This window comes from Sylvia atricapilla, chromosome 8 (genome assembly GCF_009819655.1).
Source record: "Sylvia atricapilla isolate bSylAtr1 chromosome 8, bSylAtr1.pri, whole genome shotgun sequence".
In the NCBI taxonomy this organism is placed as follows: Eukaryota; Metazoa; Chordata; class Aves; order Passeriformes; family Sylviidae; genus Sylvia; species Sylvia atricapilla.
In genome coordinates this window covers 3,154,298-3,178,614 of record NC_089147.1, presented here as the reverse complement: position 1 = coordinate 3,178,614, position 24,317 = coordinate 3,154,298, and the positions used below count along the sequence as shown (strand labels likewise).

General features: G+C 42.8%; 1 protein-coding gene across 4 annotated transcripts; it reads left to right on the top strand.

Annotated features, from left to right (window-relative positions):
• The first annotated feature begins 1,009 nt into the window (after positions 1-1,009).
• Positions 1,010-23,487, top strand: EDRF1 (erythroid differentiation regulatory factor 1). 4 transcript variants are annotated; one of them, XM_066323425.1, is made up of 25 exons: positions 1,010-1,219; positions 2,509-2,717; positions 4,032-4,098; positions 5,248-5,373; positions 5,846-5,970; positions 6,314-6,473; positions 7,720-7,821; positions 8,090-8,211; positions 8,908-9,019; positions 9,703-9,850; positions 9,926-10,034; positions 10,329-10,440; positions 11,368-11,628; positions 11,967-12,038; positions 12,154-12,304; positions 14,159-14,347; positions 15,391-15,591; positions 15,931-16,153; positions 17,233-17,452; positions 17,818-17,976; positions 18,377-18,526; positions 18,754-18,907; positions 19,200-19,315; positions 19,876-20,039; positions 23,099-23,487. In XM_066323425.1, the coding sequence occupies exons 1-25, from the start codon at positions 1,154-1,156 to the stop codon at positions 23,265-23,267; spliced, it is 3,687 nt and encodes a 1,228-aa protein (XP_066179522.1). In that variant the 5' UTR covers positions 1,010-1,153; the 3' UTR covers positions 23,268-23,487. The 4 variants fall into 4 exon arrangements, with proteins under 4 accessions (XP_066179522.1, XP_066179523.1, XP_066179520.1 ...); XM_066323426.1 differs by having other exon boundaries at positions 1,011-1,219; positions 2,605-2,717; positions 15,931-16,149; positions 17,229-17,452; XM_066323423.1 differs by having other exon boundaries at positions 1,011-1,219; positions 15,931-16,149; positions 17,229-17,452.
• The last annotated feature ends 830 nt before the right edge of the window (positions 23,488-24,317 follow it).

Here is a 24,317-nt window from a genome sequence, read left to right as displayed (position 1 = left end):
AAGAGAGACTAGGTTTAGACTGGATAGTAGGAAGAAATCCTTCCCTGTGAGGGTGGGCAGGGCTGGCACAGGGTGCCCAGAGCAGCCTGGATCCCTGCCCCTGGATCCCTGGCAGTGCCCAAGGGCAGGATGGAGCAGCCTGGGACACTGGGAGGTGTCCCTGCCATGGATGGGGTGGCACTGGATGGGATTTAAGGTCCCTTCCAGCCCAAACCATTCTGTGATTCCATGATCTATAGATTTATGTGTGTGTGTGTATGTATATATATTAAAATATGTATGTGGCTATAGATAGATATAGATGCAATTCAAGAGGCAGTCAGCACTTGTTCTCCCGGACCAGTCATGAAGTGCACTGCCTCTTGTGGTTAAAAGAATGAGGAACACAATCTACAGGGAAAATAACAGGTATTAGAAATCCCATGGGCACTATTTAGAATAACTTGCTTACTGAATTCACCACAGCTTAGCTTTAGTTGAACTCGGTGTACAAGCAGAGGGCAGGACACTGTAATTTGAGGTACCCAATCACCAAGTTTTTGCTTGTTTCATTAAGTCCCAGTTATACAGGAAAACCAAACAAGCCTGGAGAAAAGGAGGCTCAGGCTTCTGGCTCAGCCATGGATAATCTCAAACTGTGCCCGGGGAGGCCCAGACTGAAGATAAGGGAAAATTTAATCTCGGAAAGGGTGGCCAAGAATTGGACAGGGCTACCCAGGGTGGGAGTGGAGTCCCATCTCTGGAGGTGTTTAAAGAACGACTGGACGTGACACTCCGCGGTTCGGGGTAGGGATCGGTCACAGACGGGCCGTGTGTTTCGCCAACCTCAAAGGCGCCCGGATCCCTCTGGGAGCGCCACACCCGCCCCTCACGGCGCCGCCCTCAGCCCCTCACGGCGCCACACCCGCCCCTCACGGCGCCGCCCTCAGCCCCTCACGGCGCCACACCCGCCCCTCACGGCGCCGCCCTCAGCCCCTCACGGCGCCGCCCTCAGCCCGCCTTCCCGCGACTTCTCGAAAAGTCTCGCGAGACGCGGCGGTTCCCGGCCGGACGCCCCCGGGAAGCGGCTCCGCTGCCGTGGCCCCATTCCCGGTTCCCTTCCCGCCCCATTCCCGGTTCCCTTCCCGCCCCATTCCCGCCCCATTCCCGGACCATGGAGGAGCCCTGCGCCGCGGGCGCCGCTGCCCCGCTGAGGGGAGACGCCGAGGAGCCCAAGCAGGTGAGCGGCGCTGACGGGGGGCCGTGTAGTTGAGGTAGCGGGGCTGAGGGACGGTCGAGCCGTGGCTACAGACACAGCCCCGGTGGTGTTTTCTTTGAAGCGGTGTTTTTGATCCTCTTTCCACTTTGTCAGGGCCGGAGTGCGGTAGGGAACACGCTAATTATGATTAAGCGTTAATTGCGAGCCGTGTTGCTGTTGTTATGCCTAACTACATCGCATTTACGTAAGTGGTGTCCTGTGGAGCTGTTTTTCCCTCAGCATGTGTTAGTTCAAAGCTCCTCGCCCACGGGTGACAGCTGCGTGTTTTGCTGTGTTTGAAAAGAAATAGACAGACGCGAGGCTTATTTATTAATATTTGTTAAGGCAGAAGCGTGCTTGGTTTTAATGTTGATGTTGGTGTTAGCGAACACTTGGTGTTAATAAACACCTACTTTCACAAACTTCAGCGGGACTCCTGTGTTCGTTCTCGCCTTTCTGATTTCACGTTGTGTGGGCGGCTGACCTTGGTGACACTTTATTCTCATACCTCAGTGTGCCCAGGTGGGCAAGAGCCACTGTCACCTGCTTGGGTCAGCCACAGTGTGGCCCCAGGACCAGGGCTGTGCTTGTCCCGCTGTGCTGGGCTTTAAATTCTGGGGTTAGTTCTGGAGCTGTTGTGTCAAGGAAGACATTGAGGGGCTGGAATGTGTGCAGGGAAGGGAGTGGGGCTGGAGAATTCCTGATGGAGCTGGAAAGGGGCTGAGCCTGGAGCAAAGGAGCTCAGGGGGGACCTGGTGGCTCTGCACAAGTCCCTGCCAGGAGGGGACAGGTCGGGCTGTGCTCCCAGGGCACAGGGACAGGAGGAGAGGGAACGGCCTCAGGCTGGGCCAGGGCAGCCTCAGGGTGGACACCAGGAAGAATTCCTTCATGGAAAGGGCTGTCAAGTGTTGGAACAGGCTGCCCGAGGCAGTGGTGGAGTCCCCATCCCTGGAGGTGTCCGAGGAAAGACTGGATGTGTTGCTCAGTGCTCTGGGCTGGGTGACAGTGTGGTGATCCATCACTGATTGGACTTGATAATCTCGGAGGTCTTTTCCAACCTAAATGATTCTGTGATTATTCCTAAAGTGAAGCTTGTGCTTGACACGAGTTGGAATTGGGATAACTGGAAAACTCTGTGTGTTGGGGGAAGGTAAGCAAATATAGGACTAGATTTTGCTCGCTTAGCATTAAAAATAACTTACCACAGAGCAAGCCTGATAGTTTTAATTGCCAGCACTTAAATAGAAGGCTGATTTCTCTCTGGAAACCAGGGGTCGGTGCTGTTCCTCGGAGGCAATGAGGTGAAGAGCAGTGCTGTGGTGAAATACTCCTCAGCCCCTCCTCAAGCAGCCTTTGCCCGTCTGCAGGAGAAAACAGACCTGAAGCTGCCTCCTGCCAACTGGTTACGGGAAAGTGCCAAGCTGGGACCAGCAGGGACAAGCATTCTGGGCAACAGCAAAAAAAGTAAACCCTTCTCAAGGTAAATAACAGCAGCACCTATTTTTTTTTCCAGGCCTTTAAGAATAATTCTGATTGTGAACTTGGATTCTGTGTCATTTAAAGTAGAAAGTACAGGTTTTACCATAGCACCTACATACTGCTTTGTTTTAGTAGTTCTCCACTTTTTCATGTGGAGTTGTTGCCTCTGTGCACTAATCTTGTCTCCTTTGTAAATGTTGGATGATGTTGATCATTACTTTGTTCACGTGCACGTTGACACCTCGCCTCAGACAGTCAAAATAACTTTTTGTTCTTCCCTGATTGGCCCAGATCAAACTGGACTGGTTCAGCCAGCCCTTCAGCCTTTGATAACAGGTGGAAATGGAACATGTGGTTCCACTTGAAACCAATTTACAGCTCTTCTGGGTCTTTAGAAACTGGACCTGACTAATAACAAATGAAATTTTGTATTTATATCAGGATTTCATATTTCTATCACGCTGCAGGTGAAATGAGGGGCACACACCCCCCAAGAAGCAGGGTTATCTTTCATTTGGATGTTTGCTGAACTGTTGAATGAGTTGAGTTCAGAGTGTTCATAAACAGGAGGCTCAAATCCTGTGCTGAACAAACAAATTCGCACCAAGTCAGCCAGTCAGTGAGATTTAACAGTTTGTTCGAGGTCTGTGTTTACATCCTCACCATCTCTTTTAGGAGCTGTACTTTTCAGAGCACAGTAACATGTTTTTCAGGGCTTTATGAATTTTTCATGTTTATTTTAGATACTGTGTGTGTCAAATAGAGGCTGGCAGTTCAATCTCTTTCTCCAGTGCCAGTATTAAAAAGCTGATAAGGAAAGTATAACTTTCACATCATATATAGTTTAGATTTTAGTAGTATCTGGATTTGTTTTAAAGAATGATCTGTACATTGAAATATTTCAATTTAAGTACCTTGTAATTTCCCTAACGAGGGTGGAGGAAGAGACATTGTGTCTGTTACAACATGTAGGGCTGTTCTGGAAAACGTGAATAAGAGGTAAAATTCAATTACAGCTACTAAAATTAAAGTCTGTAATATGCTTAATGCATTAAAGAAAAACTCCTTGAAGAGCTCTTCTTATTTTCAGTGTTAAAAAGAATCCTTCATTTTCTCTGATTTTTCTTGATTTTACCTAAACTTTAAGTGTTTTAGAATGTCCTGGAATTAGATCTAAGCACTTTCAAAGATATATTTGAAAAATGAGTGTTTTTTTTTTTTTCCTATGAAACCTTTCAAAGATTTAATAGATATAAAAGCCAAGTCTGTAATGTCACTCTGGAACTGTCTTAACTTGTAATATTTTTTTAAATAGCTTTGGGATGGCCTATGACTTCATTGACTCAGTTGGAAATGATGTGGATGTCGTGTCTGATTCAGAGGTATGGACACATCTTAAAGTCTCTCTTTCAAATTCTTACATTGTGTAAACTTTTATTTTAAGATACTGGGATGGCTTCTGGCATTTTTGGGCCCTTTGGGGAAAGGGAAAGATCCCTTAATGAACCACAGATCACCAAGTAAGGGATTTGTGATCACTGAATAAGAAATGTAGAGAGAAAGTCGTATTTCCTCTGGTGTTTTATAAATAATCTGCAGCTAAAGTATGCAGTTTAGTGAATGCAGCACATCAGTCTTGCAAGGTAGTTGTCTCATGTGTTTGATGTCAGTTATTTTGATGCAAACTGTTACTCTCCAGATGTTTTTTTCCCTATTCTTATCTAGAAGAGAGCTCCCCTCCAACTTCTTCTTTCCTTTGATTTTTGCCAGCTTTTCAGCTCTTTTTATGCTGGTAATACCTGTAGAATTCAGATGAGGCTACTCAGAAGAGGAAACACACTCATGTTAATATTTGTCAGATTTATGTTCAGATTTAGATCTCTCTCTGGATTGCTTTGGACACCTGACAAAGAATTGGTATTCCTGCTGTGAAAAATAAAGTTTTACAATCCAAATCATCTGCTTACGTATTTTTGTCATTTTTGTTGGTACCTGGTCAAGGTGATCCAATCACAGAATGTGTTTGTTGTTTCTGCTGATGTCTTGGTCCCTTTATCACTGTCATTTGTGTTCTCTGCCCTCAGCAAATGCATTTTCTTGGGGAATGGTTTTAAAATCCCTGGCAGTGTCCGGTTTTATTTGACCATGTGTGCTGGGTAGAATGAATTTCCTTCCCAGTGGCTGGTAAAGCACTGTTTTGGGATTGTCCTGAGCACAGGTTGATGATACAGAGATATTTTTGTTGCTGCTGAGCAGGGCTTACACAGAGCCAAGGCCTTTCCTGCTTCTCATGCAGCTGTGCTGGCAGGAGGGTGGGAGTGCCTGGAAAACTGGGAAGAGACAGCCCCTGACTGAGCACAGGGGGCTGGGGGGAAGGTGAAGGAATGGGGGATCTTTGGAGTGATGGTGTTTCAACTTGGAATCTCCCCAAGTCTCTGTTACACATGATGGGGCCTGAGTTTCCTGAGCATTGTCTTCCAATGCAGCATAATTATTTTGAATATTCTCTCTTTTCGCTTTCCTTCTGCAAGAACATCAAAAAACTCCTGAAGATCCCTTACAGCAAGTCCCACGTGAGCATGGCAGTGCACAGGATTGGGAGGACACTCCTGCTGGATGAGCTGGATATCCAGGAACTCTTCATGAGATCATCTCAGGTGAACCACTTGGTTCTTGATACCTGTGGGCAAAATGCATCTTTTCAGGAATAGAGCAGCCACCAAGAAAATGTTTGGAAGTTCCTGAGAATCATATATGGTACCAAAGAAAAATGTTCTCTTCTGTAGCAGTTTACCCACAAACTACATCTGATGTCCTGTGTTTATGGTATTGTAGGATTAATATTCTCTCTCATTCTTCAGTATTGCTATACCATTTGTTTGGGGTTTTTTTATGTATTTCTTACTGTGTAGCCTCTTATATATCTGATTTTTTAAATAAGTCAGATTTTCAGTAAGAACATAAATTTCCTGAAAGCTGTATTTTCAGTAAATGGCTAATTCAGGACTTCAGCTCTGAAGTTGTTTTCAGGAGGTCTTAATGTGGATGAATATTTGAAAGTCTGTAAGGCACTTGGTTTACTTTGCAGATGCTTCTTGACATTATTTTCATATTTCTTCTGTTGCCTAGACAGGGGACTGGACATGGCTGAAAGAATTTTATCAAAGGCTGATTGATCAGAAGTGGCAAAGAAAAAAGAAGAGTAAAGAACATTGGTACCAGAAGGCAATACTTTCTAAATTTTTGTATTACAGGTAACCTTTTGTCTGCATGAAACTTGAATTCTGCACCACTTCTTCCTGGTTTTTGGTCTTGAAGTAAATGTTAAGAGTCTGTTATGGTCTGTCTAATTTACTGGTTTCTCCTTTTAAAGAGGGAATTGAGGGGTGAGGTCAGGAAATAACATGAAATGTTTTCACAGAAATAGAAGTCTTTTCCTTTAAAATTGCAACGCTAACGAATTAAAATGAACAGCATGACTTAATTAACTGCACATCAGCCAAGTCATTTGTTGGCAAGGGAGCCTCAAACACAACAACTCTAAAAATGGATCTGTTTGCGTCTCGTCAGCTGAACTTGTCAATGTTTCCTTGTCAGCATTAATGGAGATGGAGCTGCTCAGCCTGTTCCTTCCACTTCCAAGCAGCACCAGGAGGGTCCTGTTGCAGGTGAGGGTGATGAAGCAGGAAGGGCCTCCTGGCCAGCTCCTTTTGAAATGCCTTCCTCGCTATCTGAAGATCCAGGTGCCTCTAACCAGGTTGGTGTGGAGAGTGTTTTATGTGGCACCACGGTGTTTGTAGAGCCACAGGTGTGGGAAGGTTCTCCGAAGTGCTGCTGCAGCTCCCTTTGCTGAAAGAGCTGAGCTTAAGGCATGAGGAGAGCTTGGCAGGAGGTGCAGCTCCAGATTTCAGATACTTGTTCTGTCACTGTAATGTTCAATTGCTGTTTATCCAGAGTCTTTGAGAAAGAAAGCCTTTGGCTAAGAGTAGTCATCAGTGCCTTTACCTAAAAGTAGGAAAATCCTGGTAATCAGAAGAAGCCTAAAGTTCTGCCCTTTCTTTTTAAATCTACCATTAAAACTCATCTTCTGGTGGCCCTGAATTTATTAGGTGAAGAGGAAAATAAAAATTTCTGAAAAGAGAAAACAGTTGAAGCACTTTTAAGCACTGTTTAAGTACATAAAATTACTTGCCATGATACATGTGATATGCAAGTCAGTGGTACAAAAATACAAGTGAAAGGGGGAGATGTTTACAGCAATAAGGCAGCAAACTATGATTAGTATCAGGCCCTAATTCAGGGTTTCTATTCTGGCTAAACTTATTTATGAAAGCTGTTAATTCCTGTGGCTTTTGTGAGTAATATAAAATGGGAATTGATTAAATTTTGGAGAGGTTGAAAGATCTGCTGTCTTCAGTCTGCATTAATACAATAATGATGCTACAGTTGTGCTTGCACAGTATTACCAACTGATCTGCCAAATTTAGGGAGTTTCTAACCTACACTGGCCATAAAATTGTAACTGCATGTTTTGTGTGAAGTGGAGAAATACTTCAGTGCTTGAAAGCTTTTAGAAAAGGCTTTCTCTCTTCCACCCTCTTGAGGAACCATTGCCCAATTCAGCAGCCTGTTTATCATAAAGAAGCTGTTGTGCATTTGCACAGTGCCATTTTCTTCAGTTCATAAATAAACCAGGATAGAGGGTTTTGCTTCTGGACAGTGATGATCTGGTGTTGACCCTGGCTTAATAAGGAGCTCCTGTAAGTACTTCCTGGTTTCTTCCCAGAGCCTCTGAGACTATTACAAAATACATTTTGGCACTAACTATAGAAAAAAAGCATTCTAGTCACCTCCTTGAGGCTTTTTGCAGTTAAATGCAGATTTATTTAAAGATGTTGGAGATAAAAGGTTTTTCCCTTACATGCTTTTGTTGTTCATATCTTTTTAAATGGCTAACTTGACCTCAGCAGCAGAATCACTCCTTATCCTTGTGCTCTCCACAGGGAAATGTGCCTCCTGAACCCTCATATCTAGTGGGGCACGTGGCCTCAGCCCCCAGAGAACAAAACCTGACTCCTTTGTTCAATGACGGGGAGAGCAGTCAGGTATGCTTGATGTGAGAGCTGAACCCCCAGGTTAAACCAAGGCCTCCAGGCTGGGCCTGCACTGGATCCAAGGGCAAACCTCAGTCCCTGTAGAATTAGCTTTTGTGGCATCTGCAATTTTAAGTTCCTGTGAACGTGCCGGGTGCGTCACGTGCTGCCTTTTATTTGCTGCTTTGGCTTCTTGCTGTCTCCTCATTCCACAGAATGTCCTGGAGAACAAGTGTTACACCGCTCATTTACAGGCCAGTTCTGTTTTCTCTTCATGAAGGGACTTAAAAATGACTTTGTTCGTAATATCCTGTGGACCTTTGAGGATATCCACATGTTGGTGGGATCAAATATGCCAATATTTGGAGGTGGGAGATACCCTGCTGTGAGCCTGCGTCTCAGGTGAGCTCAGAAGTTCATAGATATTATTTATACCAGCCTTGACTGATCTGTTGCTTTGCTTCCTGGTTAACTCTGCATTTTTTTTTGCTATTTTTATAAAAGAGAGCAGTAATGTTTCTTCTCCTGGGAGTCGGAATTTCAGTAGCTGCTTGTTGGGCATAAGCACTTGAAATGTTACTGAGCAGTGAGACAGAATTATTCCAATCCCAATTTAATGTCAGTCCCTTCATTACCACTCTTCCTGTTGCTGCCTCTGCATAAACAAAGAATGAGCAAAAACTTGAAGCTCATTTGGTGTATTTGTCACCTTTTTAAGACACTTCCAGGAATTAACAGTACCTTGCTCTGCAAGGAATTTTGGAAGGTCTGGGAGTTGGTTTGTCCTTTAGTTAGTTGCAGCCAAAAAATGCTATTCCTTTAGAACTTCAGAAGTACTTATTGTCTTGATAATAGTGTGACACCTGAAGCCTGTTAAATGTGGGCAAAAGCTCCAAACTGCTGATGGAATGTGAGCATATTCCGTTGGGGACATCAACACATCTGTTTTGCTATAACTCCCTAATACAATTCCCAAATAATTGTTTATGTATTATCCACTCTCAGGTGACTTAAACCTAAATCCCATTAGTAAACGTCCTTCATATTTCCTGAAGGGTAAACAAAGATTTAAGTAACACTACAAATACTTTATTTTAGGGATAACAACAAACCAATCAATGTGCTAACAGGGATTGACTATTGGTTGGACAACTTGATATGCAACGTACCAGAGCTTGTGATGTGTTTTCATGTCAATGGAATTGTTCAGGTAAGTCTGACTCTTTGCATTATGCCTTAAAATAATAATTCATTCTTCATCTTCTAACACTGCTTCTGTTATAACAGATCCTTCACACTGTTCTGAGCAAAGATGACAAAAATCCTGTGTTGCAGAATGAGAAGCATCTTAGACAGCTTGCAGCAATCATCTAAAAATAGTGTGTTCTTTCTTCCCCTCCCTTCCATGCATGCAAGATTCCTCCTTCCCCTGATGTTTTGAGTGAAGGCTAAAATAAAAAAATGTAACAGCAGAAATCAGAAATTCCTCACATCTTGAAATCCTCCCTTGCCACGACAGATGCAAAGCTTTTGAATGTTTGTTGATGGTGTTTTGCTGTAGACCAGCTGTGTTTCTGTTCTACCTGGTAGCCTGGAGTTCTTTCCTCAGCTGACTGGGTTGTAATGAAATAACAGATGTTGTACCTTCTCCCCCTTATTTTTCCTCATCTCGTGTTCTCCATTCACCATGTTTGTGACAGAAATGGATCCTTCTTAAAGCTTGATTGAGTGGTGTAGTCAAGATGTGCTTGCTTAAAGTAAATCATAGAAATTAACTCAATTTATCATAATAGCAGCCTTTGTTTCTTTTAGCTGTTGGTAGACACACTGATAGATTAATTTTGGTGTCACAAAACCCTCCTAAGCTCGAGTTTTAACTTCTGTTCTTTGCAGAAATATGAAATGATCAAGACTGAAGATATTCCAAATTTGGAAAACTCTAATTTTTCTACCAAAGTGATAAAAGATATTGCTCAAAATATCTTATCTTTCCTGAAATCAAATTGCACCAAAGAAGGCCACACCTATTGGCTGTTTAAAGGTAAGACAGGTTTAGATCAGTTTGAAAAGATTGATGGTAATGTGATGTTGATTATTGAAAGATTTTCCTTTTCAGCAAGTGGGAGTGACATAGTAAAGCTGTATGACCTCACCACGCTTTGTGAAGAGACTGAAGACAAATACCAAAACCCTTTTACAATGCCAGTGGCAATTCTGCTGTACAAGTGAGTTTTTATCATTTTTGTTGCAATACTTAATTCTATTCAGAACACAGACCAAAAATCATGATCAAATGACAATCATACACCAACTTGCCTTATCTTAGTCCCACGAGATCAAAACAGACTTTTTCCTTTTCACCATTTCTCCCTGTAAACTCCTTTGCTGATAAAGTCGTGTAGATGCATCATAAAGTTTGGGAGATGTACAGTTGTAGAATATTGCTAGAAGCTTCTCTTTTTTCCTAGCACAAAGGAAATTATCCAGGGATTTCACTGTTATATTCAATTTTCATTTAGAGTTGCTTGCAATATGATGCTGAAGAAAAACCAGAACAAGAAACACTATGGCACAATCAGAACATTGCTCCTGAATTGTCTGAAGTTGTTGGACAATGGCAGACATCCTCAAGTAAGAATTGAATGTTTTCTTGCACTTTTGTTTAAATATAACAGATTCTGTAACCATAATAACCTGGTAATAAATAGTGTTCTAGTTCTTCCTCCCAGAGGAGAGAATTTAAATTTATAAACAAACTGAAAAATTGATTTTATTTTTAAAGAATTCCCATGCTGTCTTTTTTAATTAGTGTTTTTTGCTGCCCCTCATTGCAGCCCAAGTCTTGTGTCCTGCTCTAAAAAGGAATTTCTCATTATATTCACTCTGTTGGTCTTGCTGCCAAAGAGCCCTTTGGGAGCAAATCCTGGACCAAAAGTGTAAAATGTGAATATATGATCATTTTTCCTCTGAAAGTGGCTGAGAACTGGGACAGGCCAACAAGAGGAGTTTGTCTCCATCCCTTCAGATGCTCAGAGCCCAACTGGACACAGTTCTGAGCAACCTGCCTTGATAAGTGGGTTGGGCTAGAGATTCTCTAAATTACTTAAGCTGTTCTCAACTGAAAATGAATCCCAAAAATGTGATGTGAAAAATCTGAATTGTGTTTAGAATAGATTACAAGAGGAGACATGGCACACATTAAACTAATAAGAATGTGGATTCCTTCTAGAGTTGTGAAAGGTTTTCAAAATCCCAATGGAATCTCCTTAATTAATTTGTTTTGCTTGCATAAGATCCTTGTGTTGTCTCCTGTGATCTGCAGGCTGTTAGAACAGGCAGTACTTGTTCTCTAGCAATTGGTTTTTATTCTCTTCTAAACCTGATCAGCTTGGATTCTTTTCCCTTCCAGGGAACTTGCTCAGCCTGTACTTACAGGTTATCAAACACCTCTTTGCATGTCCTCTGTCCTCCTTATTCTAAGATAATTTCTATTCTTGCCTCTCAAAAGAAAAAAATTAACTCGAGAATGAATCATTTTTTTTTCTCTTCTTTGCAAAGATTATTGCTTCAGCAAACTACATGTTATCAGAGCTTTTTCAGCTGGATGAACCTAAAAAAGAAGACAGTGCAGACTTCCCCATAAATGGAAATTCTGATGAAAGTTACAGTGAGGAAGAGGAGGAGATGCCAGACAGTGATGAGAATGGTTCTTACAGCAACAGCTCTGATCCCCCAGATGACAATAAAGCAGTGGCAATAATCAAATCTGTTGGGGAGCTGTCAGTGCCAGAGAAGTACAAGTCTGTGCATCGAATACGTGTAAGTGACACTGGGGGCTATTTCAGGGTTTTCCTGGATGTTTGAGTTTGTGGGACAGAAGTGGGCAGTGAAATTCAGTTCCCTGGTGGTTTTGCCTTCAGGTTAGCCGAAGTGGGCAAAGAAACTCATGAGCTAAAAAAATTCATGAGCTGCTCATAAAATCTGAGGTGTTTGAATTTTACGGTAGAGCAGGCTTCATGGAGATTTTTTTTTCTTTACCATATTCCCCTTGATGCTTGTCTTGATGCTGCTGCCTCTCATTTGCATGTTGTGGCTGGTCATTTTCTATTCCCTGTGTTGACCATTTCTTCTCTCCCCTCTCTGGTGCCCCTCTGCAGCCCAGCTGTGCATTCCCTGTCTGCCACGGCACCGAGGAGCGCTGCAGGCTGGTGCTCAACCACGTCCTGGAGGTGAGTTCCCTGCCACCTTCCTCAGGGTGCTTCACCTCCCACCCAGTGCCTCGGCCACTCTGTGTTTGCTAAATAGTGCTCTCAAGGTGAATGCAATGATTTCTCCTTTTTGCAGGGTTTGAAGTCTGTTGACAGCAGTGTTAAAAAAGAGGGTGACCTTCCTGCAGCTGACCCCAGCACTCCAATCCCGTTGAAATATGAGGATGAATCCACCAGTGGTGGTCCTGAGTCTCTGGAAAAACAGATGGCCTTATTTCTAGACAAAAGTGAGTTGCATTGTTGTGCAAATAAGACCTTTCCAGTGCCAACACAAGCGGCTGCTACTTTATTTTGATTGTCAAAACAGTGTGTTTAAATCACTAATTACACCATTGCCTAAGGAAAAGTGCACTGAAAATTGGAGAACAGTCTGTTCCTTTTTAAATATGAAAAGAGAAGCTCATTTGAGTTATTTTGCATAGCAAAGAATCTTTTATTAGTCAACACATGATTTTACTGGACCCAATTTAGATGTGGCTTTCAGATGACTTCCATAAGGGCTTGGTATTTTGAGGTTTGGTATGTGGAGTGTAAGTTTTGTGGGTTGTTTTAAAAATAGGTTAAATTTCTTTGTGTGTGTGTGTGTGACCTGGATGCTTTGTGGAAGAATTTCTCCCTTCTGGCAGGTTGTGTTCTCACATTAGGCTTGGTGCTTGAATTGCATATAAAATGTTAACTAGGATTTTGTGTTCTTTCTTGTACCTCTACAGTTGTAAAAGGAAGCAGCAAATAAAGATGTTTTGTTTGCTTAAGTGCTCAAACTACAGAAGTTTTAAGACTACGGTCTCTATCTTATTTTGTTCTGGAGTGACGTGAGTTCCAGGAAAGATGTTTTGTCTGAAAGTAGTAGAGTTCTCTGCAGGGCAAGGAACCCTCTAAGTGTAGCCCAGAAAAACATTTGTCTCACCTATTTTGGCAGGTCTTTATTCTTTCCTTTCTCCTCCCTTCTCCCTTTGAAAAATCTCTGAGTAAAAAGGCAGTTCAGCTTTGAGTTATTCACACACAGATTCCTGGATCTGTGCCTGAGTCCATTCCTGAAGCAGCAGCAGGTGCTACTTGCTCACTTCTGCTTCCCAGTCCATGGGTTTCTTTTCTGTGATGTGAGTTATATGTTTTCTCTGCCACATGTACAGATTTACATACATGTGGAAAGGATAAGAGCTCTAAATCCTGGAATTTCTAACTTCAAGAGAGCTCCCTGTGAACCGTGTATGGATACAGAGTATCCATGTGTGTGTGTCTTTAGCTGGGTGAATGTTATTGTTTTGGATTGGTCTTTGTCCTAATAGAACATGTAGTGCTTAAGAATTTATTACATTTACTTACTGTGTATTTATATATTTTTGTAAGATAGTGGGTTTAGAAGTCAGGCCTTGTACATTTATATATTTTTGTAAGATAGTGGGTTTAGAAGTCAGGCCTTGTACATCCACCTTAAGCAAGAGACTCATTTCTGTGTGCAGATACTGCCAGGGCAAAATTCTGTCCCTTGGTAGGGACAGGCCTTAAATCAGAAACAGTGACCTGTTCTTTCCGGTTCCATAACTACTGCAGCATCAAAGGTTATGAAGCTTTTCTTATGCAGAGGATATCTTGAAATGACTGTGAGAAAGGGCTTGTTTTTCCTTGTGGGAAGGACCAGGTTATCCAGGTTCTTGTGTGCTGGAGGCTAAACCCACACATGGAAGCTTTCTGACTGAGACTGTTCATACAGAAACTGAGCATTTATCTTAAGGATTTGGTGGAGAACATGACAAATTCTGCCTGTGGCTTTCTTGTTCTTTTCTATTGCTCCCTGAGGGAGAAGTGTTGGCCTCTGCTCCTGTGTTTCACAAGCTGTCTGAGGCCAGAGAGGTCACCTGCACTGTCCCTGTCCCCCTGGGTTGCCCATCCTGCTGTCAGGTGCAGTGCCTGGACAAGTGCCAGGTGTTGGGTGTGTTTTGCAGATGAGCTGGCAGAGCTGTGCCTGTGCAGGGCTGTAATCCAGCAATTCCCATCCTGCCCGTGCCGATGGAGCCGTGTCCAACCTCTGGCCTGTGTTAGAGGGGAGATTCACTGACGAGGTTCTGCTCCTCTTACAGTGGGCTCCTTCCAGAAGGGGAAGCATTCCAGTCAGTCAGGAATGATTCCTGGGTCGTGGCAATATAAAATGAAACTCCAGCTCATCCTGAAATCATCAAGAGCTTATTATGTGCTGTCTGATGCTGCCATGATCCTGCAGAAATACGGGCGAGCTCTGCGATACATCAAGCTGGCCTTGCAGTGCCATGGTAAGTTCCTTGGCTGGATTTGTCACCTGTGCCACTGCCTGGAGATAGCTGTCACCACATCAGATCCTGCTCTGCATGATTTTTCCCTGTGGTGTGCAGTGACAAGTCTGACAAGCTTGTCTTTAACTATCCAGCTCAGTATTCAGGGCAGAAGTTGTAGTGAGGATAACTTTTGTCACTGATCGTTAGAAAGACCATCCCATTTTGACAGGTGGGGAACTTGAGGGGACATTTGGAGCTCCAGAGCAGTTGAATTTGGGAGAGTCTGTCCTGGTGCCAAGGCCAAGACTCTGTTCTGTGCTCCAAGTGATGCTGCTCTAAGCTGGTGGTTTTCCCCTGCTGGTTTCCATGTTATTTAAATATATCCTTGCCTCTGAGAAATATTAAACCTCCTCAGCAGCTGGATTGGGTGCTCCTCTAAAATAGAATACATCTTGAAGTATTACTGAGGAAAAGGAAAAAAGTAAAATCAGGCTGTTTAGACTAATACTGCTATAATGAGAGTAACTAACTGGGAAATGCCAGTAGCTTAGTGCTGAAGTGCTGCTGTTTCCCTGCCATAAGGGAAAGCTCCTGTCTTAGGGCAGGAGGAGGTTTATAAAGCAAACCCACTTGGTCTTAGCACAAAGCATCAATAGACCTCTCAACTCACAGCACTCTGCAGCTTTCAGTCTTTTGTAGACTGAAAGCAACTTTAAACTCTGCCTTTTGGAAATTAACTTTTCAGGCTGTATCTCCCTTGAGTTAATCTACAGAAAGTCAGTTTTCCCTTGGTCAAATCTGAGGTTAGCATTTGTAATTACCACAGTGACTGCTCATCTTGGACAACACAGGAGTTCTTTTTAAACCCTCAGCTGTCTAGAGCAACTGTGACTTTAAAATAGGTTATTTCTTCTGAGGATAACATGTTGTCACACTTGTTCTCTGTATGCAGACAGGTAACATAAAACCCAATTATCTTGTCAGTTTGTGTCAAGCCTTTTGATGTGTAATTCTTCTCTTTCCCCCTCCCTAATCCATGTTTTTTTTTTTATTCCCACCAGACACCTACTGCTGTCTGTGTGGCAGCATGCTGCCTGAGGTGCTGGTGTTCCTGTGTCAGTGCTTAACCCTTTGTGGAGATATCCAGTTAATGCTGGCTCAGAATGCAAACAACAGAGCAGCTTACCTTGAGGAATATAATTACCAGACTAAAGAAGATCAGGAGATACTGCACAGCCTTCACAGAGAATCCAGGTGCCAAGGTATGATCCTGACACGGGAGAAGTGCCAGACTCTGGCTACATGACAGACATAAATAATTCCATTGGGTTTCCTCAAAATCATGCTCTAGGAGAACTTGTGGCAGAGGGATTATTGCACTTCTGTTCTCTTCAGAAGTCATCCTGCCTGTCATACAGAAGGGGGTTGTCAAGGTATTGGATGACATGGCCTGAAGCTGTGAAACAACTAAAGGCAGTAACAGTTTCAGTAATAAATAAAATCTACCTGACACGAGTCTTGTACTTTCTCTGGGCATTTTTCCCCAGACTTAATTTAGAGAAATGCTGTTTGGCACAAAGGCTTTGCATTTTGTTTTCCAGTGTTTGCCTGGGCTACAGATTTATCCACAGACTTGGAATACCAGCTTTCTGTCAGCTGTAAGTGCTATGAAGCAGCTTATGAAATCCTGCTCTTCAGTAACTTAAAAAGCCAAAACCCAGAGCAGCACATCCAGGTGCTCAAGAGGATGGGCAATATCAGGAATGAGATTGGAGTGTTCTACATGAACCAGGCAGCTGCAGTGCAGACTGAGAGAGTGGGCAAGTATCCTTTTTCCATTCCTGACCATTTCATGGGGCTACAGCAGTGACCAAGTTCACTAATTGTATGAAAAATCTATTTCTGATTACAAAGAGAACATTAAAATGACTTTGTAGTTTTTTTAATGTCCGCTGTGGTTACTTGTTTACAGTGGATCACTGTGGCTTGTACACTTTAGTTAATTGAGACTAAACTGAATAATGGAATAAATAGTTTGGAGAAATTCCTTTAAAATGTGTAAAATGCTCTTAAAAAGCCATCAGGGAAACTTCAAACCCTGTTGTGAAAGGGAGGCCACGTTGCATTCTTGATAAACTCTGGATTTAGCCCTGCATGAACAAGCAGCAGCTTAATTTAAGCATAAGAATAACTTAAGTCAGCCTGTGAATTTTTGATAAGTGTATCATTGGAAGATTTCCTCCTGGTTTATTTTTTGTGGGCTTTTTGTTGAGAAAAAGCTTTTTAGGGTGAGATGTTCAGTGAGGTTTTGTTTTTGAAAGCAAACCCAATATTGTGTAGCAGTAAGCAGAACAAGTGAGGTGCTGGTAGTTCAGTGTAAACAGGTCCCCTTACCCAAATGCCAGCTGTTTCCTGTGACCTTTTTCCAAGTATTTGTTGATGAAATTTGGCTTGGACTTTCAATTCCCTGATTTGTCATCATCTCTGGGTTTTTGCAGAGGTTACTTAGTTGAAATTAAAGCTTAAAATACTGAATTTTGCCTGTCTGTAACAGTCACATTTTATTTGTTTCATACTGAAAATTTATAAAAGTAACTCCAGTCTCCTGATTTGTTACTGTGGAAACCAAATCTGCTGCATCCTGTTGATTTCCTAGTGTTCTGTGTGTCCTATCATTGGAATTCTTTTGGAAGTACAGTAGTTGTTAAAAGTTTAATACTTCAGGTATTAAACCCTCAACCATATAGAGATCTTAGGAGTATTTTCTGTGAATTGGGTCTTCAGAATCATTTACCACCCTTAAATTCTAAGAGATGGTTTATAAGGGAGACAAAATGGAAGGGTTTCTTCAGGACCTCTGAAAAATTTTGAGTTTTCTAAGCCTTGTGCTTCACCCTAGTGAGTAAAAACGTCTCAACGACAGAGCAGCAGCTCTGGAAGAAAAGTTTCTCCTGCTTTGAGGAAGGAATTCAGAATTTTGAGTCCATTGATGATGCCACCAATGCTGCCCTGCTGCTGTGCAACACGGGGAGGCTGATGAGGATCTGTGCCCAGGCCCACTGTGCTGCTGAAGGGGACTTCAAAAGGGAGTTTTCTCCAGAAGAGGCCCTTTATTATAATAAGGTAACACCTCAAAAGACCCCAAAATGCATTATCCTCTGAAGTATTTATGACTACTTTGGTAAATATGTTCCAATTTGGGTGCAATAATCTGCAATAGATGTCCTGCCTCCATACTCTCCTAACCCTTGCTCTGTGGGCTTTGGTGCTGGTGTTGAGCTGTGATTGCTGTGACATTCAGATGCTGATATTGAACATAATACAGTGCCACACACAAGGGGGAAGAGTTACATGGTCAGAATTAAAGTGGTTATCAAATGGGAAATGCTGAAGAAGGCTCAGGGAGATATTTTGAGTAAAGGGAAGTTGATTTCCAGTTGTTAGAAATGCAGGCAGTAAGTGTGTGTGCATGGTTTTGTCATCTGTAGGCCATTGACTACTACCTGAAGGCACTGAGGTCTCTAGGGAAGAGGGATGTGCATCCAGCTGTTTGGGATTCTGTGAACTGGGAGCTGTCTACAACATATTTCACCATGGCAACTCTGCAGCAGGATTATGCTCCCTTATCCAGAAAGGCTCAGGAACAGGTAACAGAGGGCATTCCTTGTGTCTGACAAAGTGCATTGTTGGCATCCTGGAAAACTGAACAGGGAGCAAAATTGCTACTGGAATTGTAGCATCATACAATGGTTTGGGTTGGAAAAGATCCTAAAACTCATCTTGTTCCAGCACTGCCATGGCAGGGACGCATTCCACTGTCCCAGGCTGCTCCAACCTGGCCTTGGGCACTGCCAGGGATCCAGGGGCAGCCACAGCTGCTCTGGGCACCCTGTGCCAGCCCTGCCCACCCTCACAGGGAACAATTCCTGCCCAGTATCCACTCTAAATCTTCCTTCAGCTTAAGGCTGTTTCCCCTTTGTCCTACACTACATGCCCTTGTGAAAAGCAGATTTTTTTTCCTTAAATTTGTATTTGTTTATGTTGTAGATAGAGAAGGAAGTCAGTGAAGCCATGATGAAGTCCTTGAAGTACTGTGATGTCGATACAGTGTCTGAAAGGCAGCCCCTGTGCCAGTACCGAGCTGCCACCATCCACCACAGGCTGGCCTCCATGTACCACAGCTGCCTCAGGAACCAGGTACTGCTCCAGACCCTTTGGTTTCCCAAATTCCATCCTTAACCTGTTCAATGTGTGTGGAGCTGATGATTTCTCCTTCTACCTGTAGCTGGGATATATTTATTTCAATTCCTTAACCAAAGAAAGGAGTGCTGTTTCCCAACCCCTCTCCAAGTAACCCTTTCCAGTGGCTCCTCTGAGCCCCCAGAGGGGGGATTTATTTACTCTGTGCCCTCCTGTGAGTGCAGGTTGGTGATGAGCACCTGAGGAAGCAGCACCGTGTCCTTGCTGACCTCCACTACAGCAAAGCAGTGAGGCTCTTCCAGCTCCTGAAGGATGCCCCCTGTGAGTTCCTGCGTGTGCAGCTGGAGAGAGTGGCCTTTGCAGAGTTCCAGATGGCCAGTAAGTGTAGCTCTGCCTTTAAACAGCTTTCCAAACCACCACTGCCTACTTAGTTTCATTTTTAGATAACTAAATTTATATGAGAGCAGGAGCAATCTGCTGCTTGGAATAGAATTTTCCTCAAGAGAGGAGACAAGGCACTTTTATCTTGCTGGTTTTCAGTTGACTAGGGCACTGTGTGCTTTCTCTAGGGTATTTTGTGCTTTCTTTCTAACTCTTGAAGTCTTTGGAATGGAAGAAGAATGCAGGCTGTAACATAAGCCTTTTGTCCTTCATTTTTATGTCTTTTTAGGTCAGAACAGCAGTGCTGGGAAATTAAAGACTCTGTCTGGGGCCCTTGATATAATGATCAAAACCAAGGGTGCATTTCAGCTCATCAGGAAGGAGCTTGTGGCAGAAACTGAACAGGTAAAGGAACCTCAAGTGGTGTAATACCTGCTCCCTTCTGGCTTGTGCCTTCACAAAAGAATGGTCATTTGGCAGTTAAAATATTCCTTGGTTACTTTTCCATGAAGCAGTATGGACAGAGTTACAGATATATTGCAGTTCTCCCTTAACCTGGAAGTGGATAAAAAAATATTCCTCTAAAACATGATCCAGAGTTGAATTAAAACCTATTTTTGTCTGAGTGTGGACTGGCTGACTGTGTGAATGGACTTCTGCCTGCTATCCCTTAAAAGTCATCTCTAAGAACTTCAGAATCTGTGTATAATAAAAAAAAATATCTCTCACTGGTATATTTAATATTTAAATATTAAAAGATGCAGGGCTGTCTGTAGCTACTATGAATTATGTTCCTGATGCCTCAATCAAGAATTAATTACAGGATGTGCTGATGTGTGTGTCCCTTGCTGGCAGTTGGGGTGACACCTGTAAAAACTCACCTGCAAGAGGGTTTTTTTAAATCACTGCCTGTATTTAAAAGGTGGAATTGAGTCAAATTGTTCTGGGTTTTTTCTCTCCTGTAGATCAGCAAAGATAAAAGTCCTGCTGAGAGCGTGTCAGTGCACGATTCCTCTGCAGGCCTTAACAAAGAGGAAGTCTTGAAACTGCTTGGGATTTTTGAGTCCAGGATGTCTTTCCTTCTCCTCCAATCCATTAAATTGTTAACTTCAAGCAAAAAAAAGATTGGGTAAGTTGAAGCTTGATGTCCTTGATCCTGACTGACAGAGAGGATGGGTATGTGACAGAGCAGAGTTCCTGGGAGAGAAGCTGCCCTTGATGCATCTTGCTCATCAAATGTCAGTGGAGTTTGGCAAGCAGAACACTTGAGAAGAATTCAGGCACATCAGTAATGCTGCAGAGAGAGGGATGGATGTGGGGGACATGTGCACTGGTGTCAGAGAATTTACTAATTCCTAATGGAGCTTTCTGTCCTGCTGCTGGGATTCAGGACAAACCTGACTTCTTTTTGTGCTGACTTTGGAGAAACGTTGAGATTTGGTGTGGCAGCAAATTCCTCCCCTCACTCCTTCTGTGGCTGTGATCTGAGTGTGTGTGGTGTTCCTTTTGGGATCCAGAAAATACCTTTTACTCCCCTAGCAGCATGTGATTGCAGGAGCTGTTGCTAATGTTACATAAAGTGAAGTTCTGAAAACGTAGCATTAATTTTAGAGGATTCTTTTAGGCTTGGAAGTTGGGTTAATAGTTTTGGGGATTGAAGCACTGCTGAGGGAAGAGCTGTTTTGCTAAAAGTAAACTGTGAAATGAGTTCATTGTGCCCAGGAAGTTTTCTGCTGATAGTGGGAGTCTGGTAAATAAAAAACATGAGAAGAGAACACAGCTTGGGTATGTTTTTAGCTGGTTTTCAGGCAATGTTAGGAGCTTTCACCTCCTAAAAAAAAGCTTCCACAAGGTGGCAATGTGAATATGTGAAACACAGAGCAATTTTACAGGATAATTTATATGCTACCAAGCAGATGTCACAGCTAACTGAGTAAATGGGTTTAGTTCTGTTATCTCATAACATGAGCAGCTCCTGATTTTTTTTTGTTTTAGAGGGTTTTTACCCCCACATTTACCTTGAGGTTTTGCACTGAAGATTCCACACAGGGAACCTGTTACAGTTTGAGTGCTGTGAAATAGGACTTTTAAAATCTGCTCAATTCCTTGAAACTCTGAGGCCAAGCTTGAAACTACCTTTGGTTTAACTTTTCTTGTGCCTTTTGTACATCCTGTGTGCATTTCCTCCTTTCTGCTCTGCAGAGGTGAAGTTCTGCCTTCTGCTTTAACAATGGGGGTAAAAAAAAGGGAGGAAATTGCAGCTCAAATGCTGCTTCAGGCTCTCAGGTGCACTTTGGCAAAAAACCAGGAGAACATGCAGGAGAATTAGTGTTTGATAGCCAAACCTGCAGCTTGGCAGTCAAAATGCATAAAATCAGTTTTACCCTCCCAGAGTGGAATCATGAGCAGAACAGAACTTGGCTGTGCAAATCAGAGGAGAAAAGTAATTGAAAGTAATACTTAGTTCTGGGAATACCTGTAACTTATCCCAGAAATACTTTGCATTTCAGTGCCTTTTTATTGACTACCTGTTCTGTTTAATAAATGAACCTGATTCCTGCCAAGTGCGTGATGAATTTAATTTGCCTCAACATCTCTCAGTCATTCCTGAAGCACTTGGCAATTAACCTGACTGCTGCTTGTACATTTTATATTATATTTATATTTTATGTTCCTGCCTGCAGTATAAACAGAATGCTCTGACTGCAGTGCAGGGAATGGTGGGGGCTGAGGACATCCCCAGGGAAAACTCATCAACCTTCTTTAATAACACTGTTGATAATTTGCAGACCAGAGTTGCAGTCAGGTGTAGTAAAGCATCCCCTACACCCAGCAAGTGTTTTTCGTATAGGGAAAGTTTGAGAGTCACCCCTTAAGGTAAAGAACCCAGAAACTTCCACTCCCTGCTGACAGAGATTAGCTCAGGGGCATGGGTTGGGCTGAGTGTAACTCAAAGCCCCTTGGTGACCTTACTGGCTGCAAGGCAGGTTATCCCTCCTGGAACAGCCAGTGTTTAGGGAGGGGCACTAAGGAAGTGAGAGGCTTTTTGGGGTGTCTTTGGCAGGTGCAAGAGATTTCTCAGACACCTGTGTATGGCTTTATAATTTTGTTTTCTGTAGCATTTGTTATTCTGTTATTTTTTCTATTAAGCTTTCTGATTTATGAAACACATGAGGAGCAGTCTCTAATTCCAGCCACTTCTCTGCAGAGGCTGGACCCTCAGAGACTGATACATTAGCACCTGGCTTATTACACTGTGACCACCTGTACTCAGTGTCAGTCAGTGTTATAAATGCATATTCTACAGTTGGCTTTTTGCAAATGTTAACGTGACTACTATATGTATAACTGTATTGTATTATGTTTAATTAATAAGAGTTTAGAAGGGTAATGGATGGGTATTTTCTGATTATACCAGAGGGTTAAGACTGTTTTGTTTTTTAATCTCTTCTTTGTAATGTCTAAACCACCAACTCAGAAGTTATGGGAGGGGGAGTCACCTTGTGACCCTTCATAAAAAACCTGTTAACTTTCTATTTTCTCATCCAAATGAAAAGAACCAGAAAACCTCAAGAAAATTTGCACCCATGTTCCCAGACTGAGTGGAGCCACCCACAAAGTAAATCTATTAGATATGATGATGGGGAATACTTAAAACAGATCAAAAGAAGAAGGTTTTATTAACATCTATTTGAATATTCAACACAGCTCTCCTTAAAGATAGAAGTCCTAAAAGGGTGAGGAGGGCTAGGGGCAGACCTTGTGCCAATCCCCTCGGCCGAGAGGCTTCGCTTATTCTGTCCCCTAATCTATTTTCTTAATTTTTTATTACACTTATTTATTAAATTTTTAAAAAAGAGAATGGAACTCGTTTTTCACAGTGCTGACTTTGTGCTGACTTTGAAGAAACGTTGAGATTTGGTGTGGCAGCAAATTCCTCCCCCCACTCCTTCTGTGGCTGTGATCTGAGTGTGTGTGGTGTTCCTTTTGGGACCCAGAAAATACCTTTTACTCCCCTAGCAGCATGTGATTGCAGGAGCTGTTGCTAATGTTACATAAAGTGAAGTTCTGAAAACGTAGCATTAATTTTAGAAGATTCTTTTAGGCTTGAAAGTTGGGTTAATACTTCTGGGGATTGAAGCACTGCTGAGCTCAGTGAGGAGCGGTGACTCTGGGCTCTCTTTGCAGGGGCAGCAGTGAGGAAGAAGCAGCCGTGAGAACCAACAAGCAGGTGTATTCGCTGCTGCTCCGTGCCACGGCCAGCAAGGGGCTGTCGCTGCTGGAGCGCACGGAGCTGATGCTGACCCTGCTGGAGCAGCTGTCGCCGCGCAGCGAGGGCGGCCCCTGCGCGCAGTGAGGGCGGCTCCCGGGGCAGCTTCGTGCTCCTGGAGGGGACTTCTCACCGCTCTTGTTCCCCTGGAACCCGGCAAAGCACAGGGATTCCTTTTTTACCCCCGCAGAGTTCTCCTAGTTCAGCTCCCAGCGTTTCTTTGTTTGAAACGCCAGCTTGGGAGTTGTGGAGATAAAAATGTAACTTTTTGCACCGTGGGGAAATTCCTGATTTTTTTTTTTTTTTTTTTTTTTTTTTTTTTTTTTTTTTTTTTTTTTTTTTTTTGCGGTGAAATCCGTGTTTTGAATAAGTGTAACCTCACAGCTGCTCTGGTTTGATAGTTACAAAACATTTTATTAAGCAGGGCTGCACTGGAACACTTCCACTGCTAAAGGCAGCCCAAGCTGTACCAGGAGATTTCTGTGGAATATGTGGATGCACTTCTTAATCCCAGGGAGGATCCTGCACAAAAAACCTTTGTGCCTTTCTAGCTTTGATGCGACTCTTGCAATTTATCAGCCATCTCTGGGATTTTGGTTTGGAAAGTGAATGGTTTCAGCTGTGTTGGAATTGATCAAAAATAGTATTACCTTTTTCAGACTTGAAACTGTGAATAAAAGAGAGGATATTTTTAAATAAAAATTTATTTATTAAATATAAACGCATTGGTCTGCCTTGTTTTTTTTTGGTTATAATCCTCCTCAGAGCATCAAACTGCTCAACAGAATTAAAACAATTTGGAAGACAGAAAAAATCTGTCAACTCCAATCTACCACTGAGTGGGGTCTGACCTCAGCATGTGAAAACTCCGGGCTTTTTTGCTAACATCTATTATTTGAAGATAAAATTTTCCAGAATGTAACATCTGATGTCCTGGTGTTCTTCTACAAATAAATCTGGTTCATTATTACATAATAAGGGTATAAACTACTTTTTGTAAAGGTAGAAAGGGGTTTTACATGCATTCATACGGAACTCAAGGAGCTTTTTAAGGTCCCTTCCACCCCAACCCCTTCTGACATTCTGTGCTCTACCCTCCTGAGATTCCATTTCATCCTGAGAAAGGGAAGTGTTTCA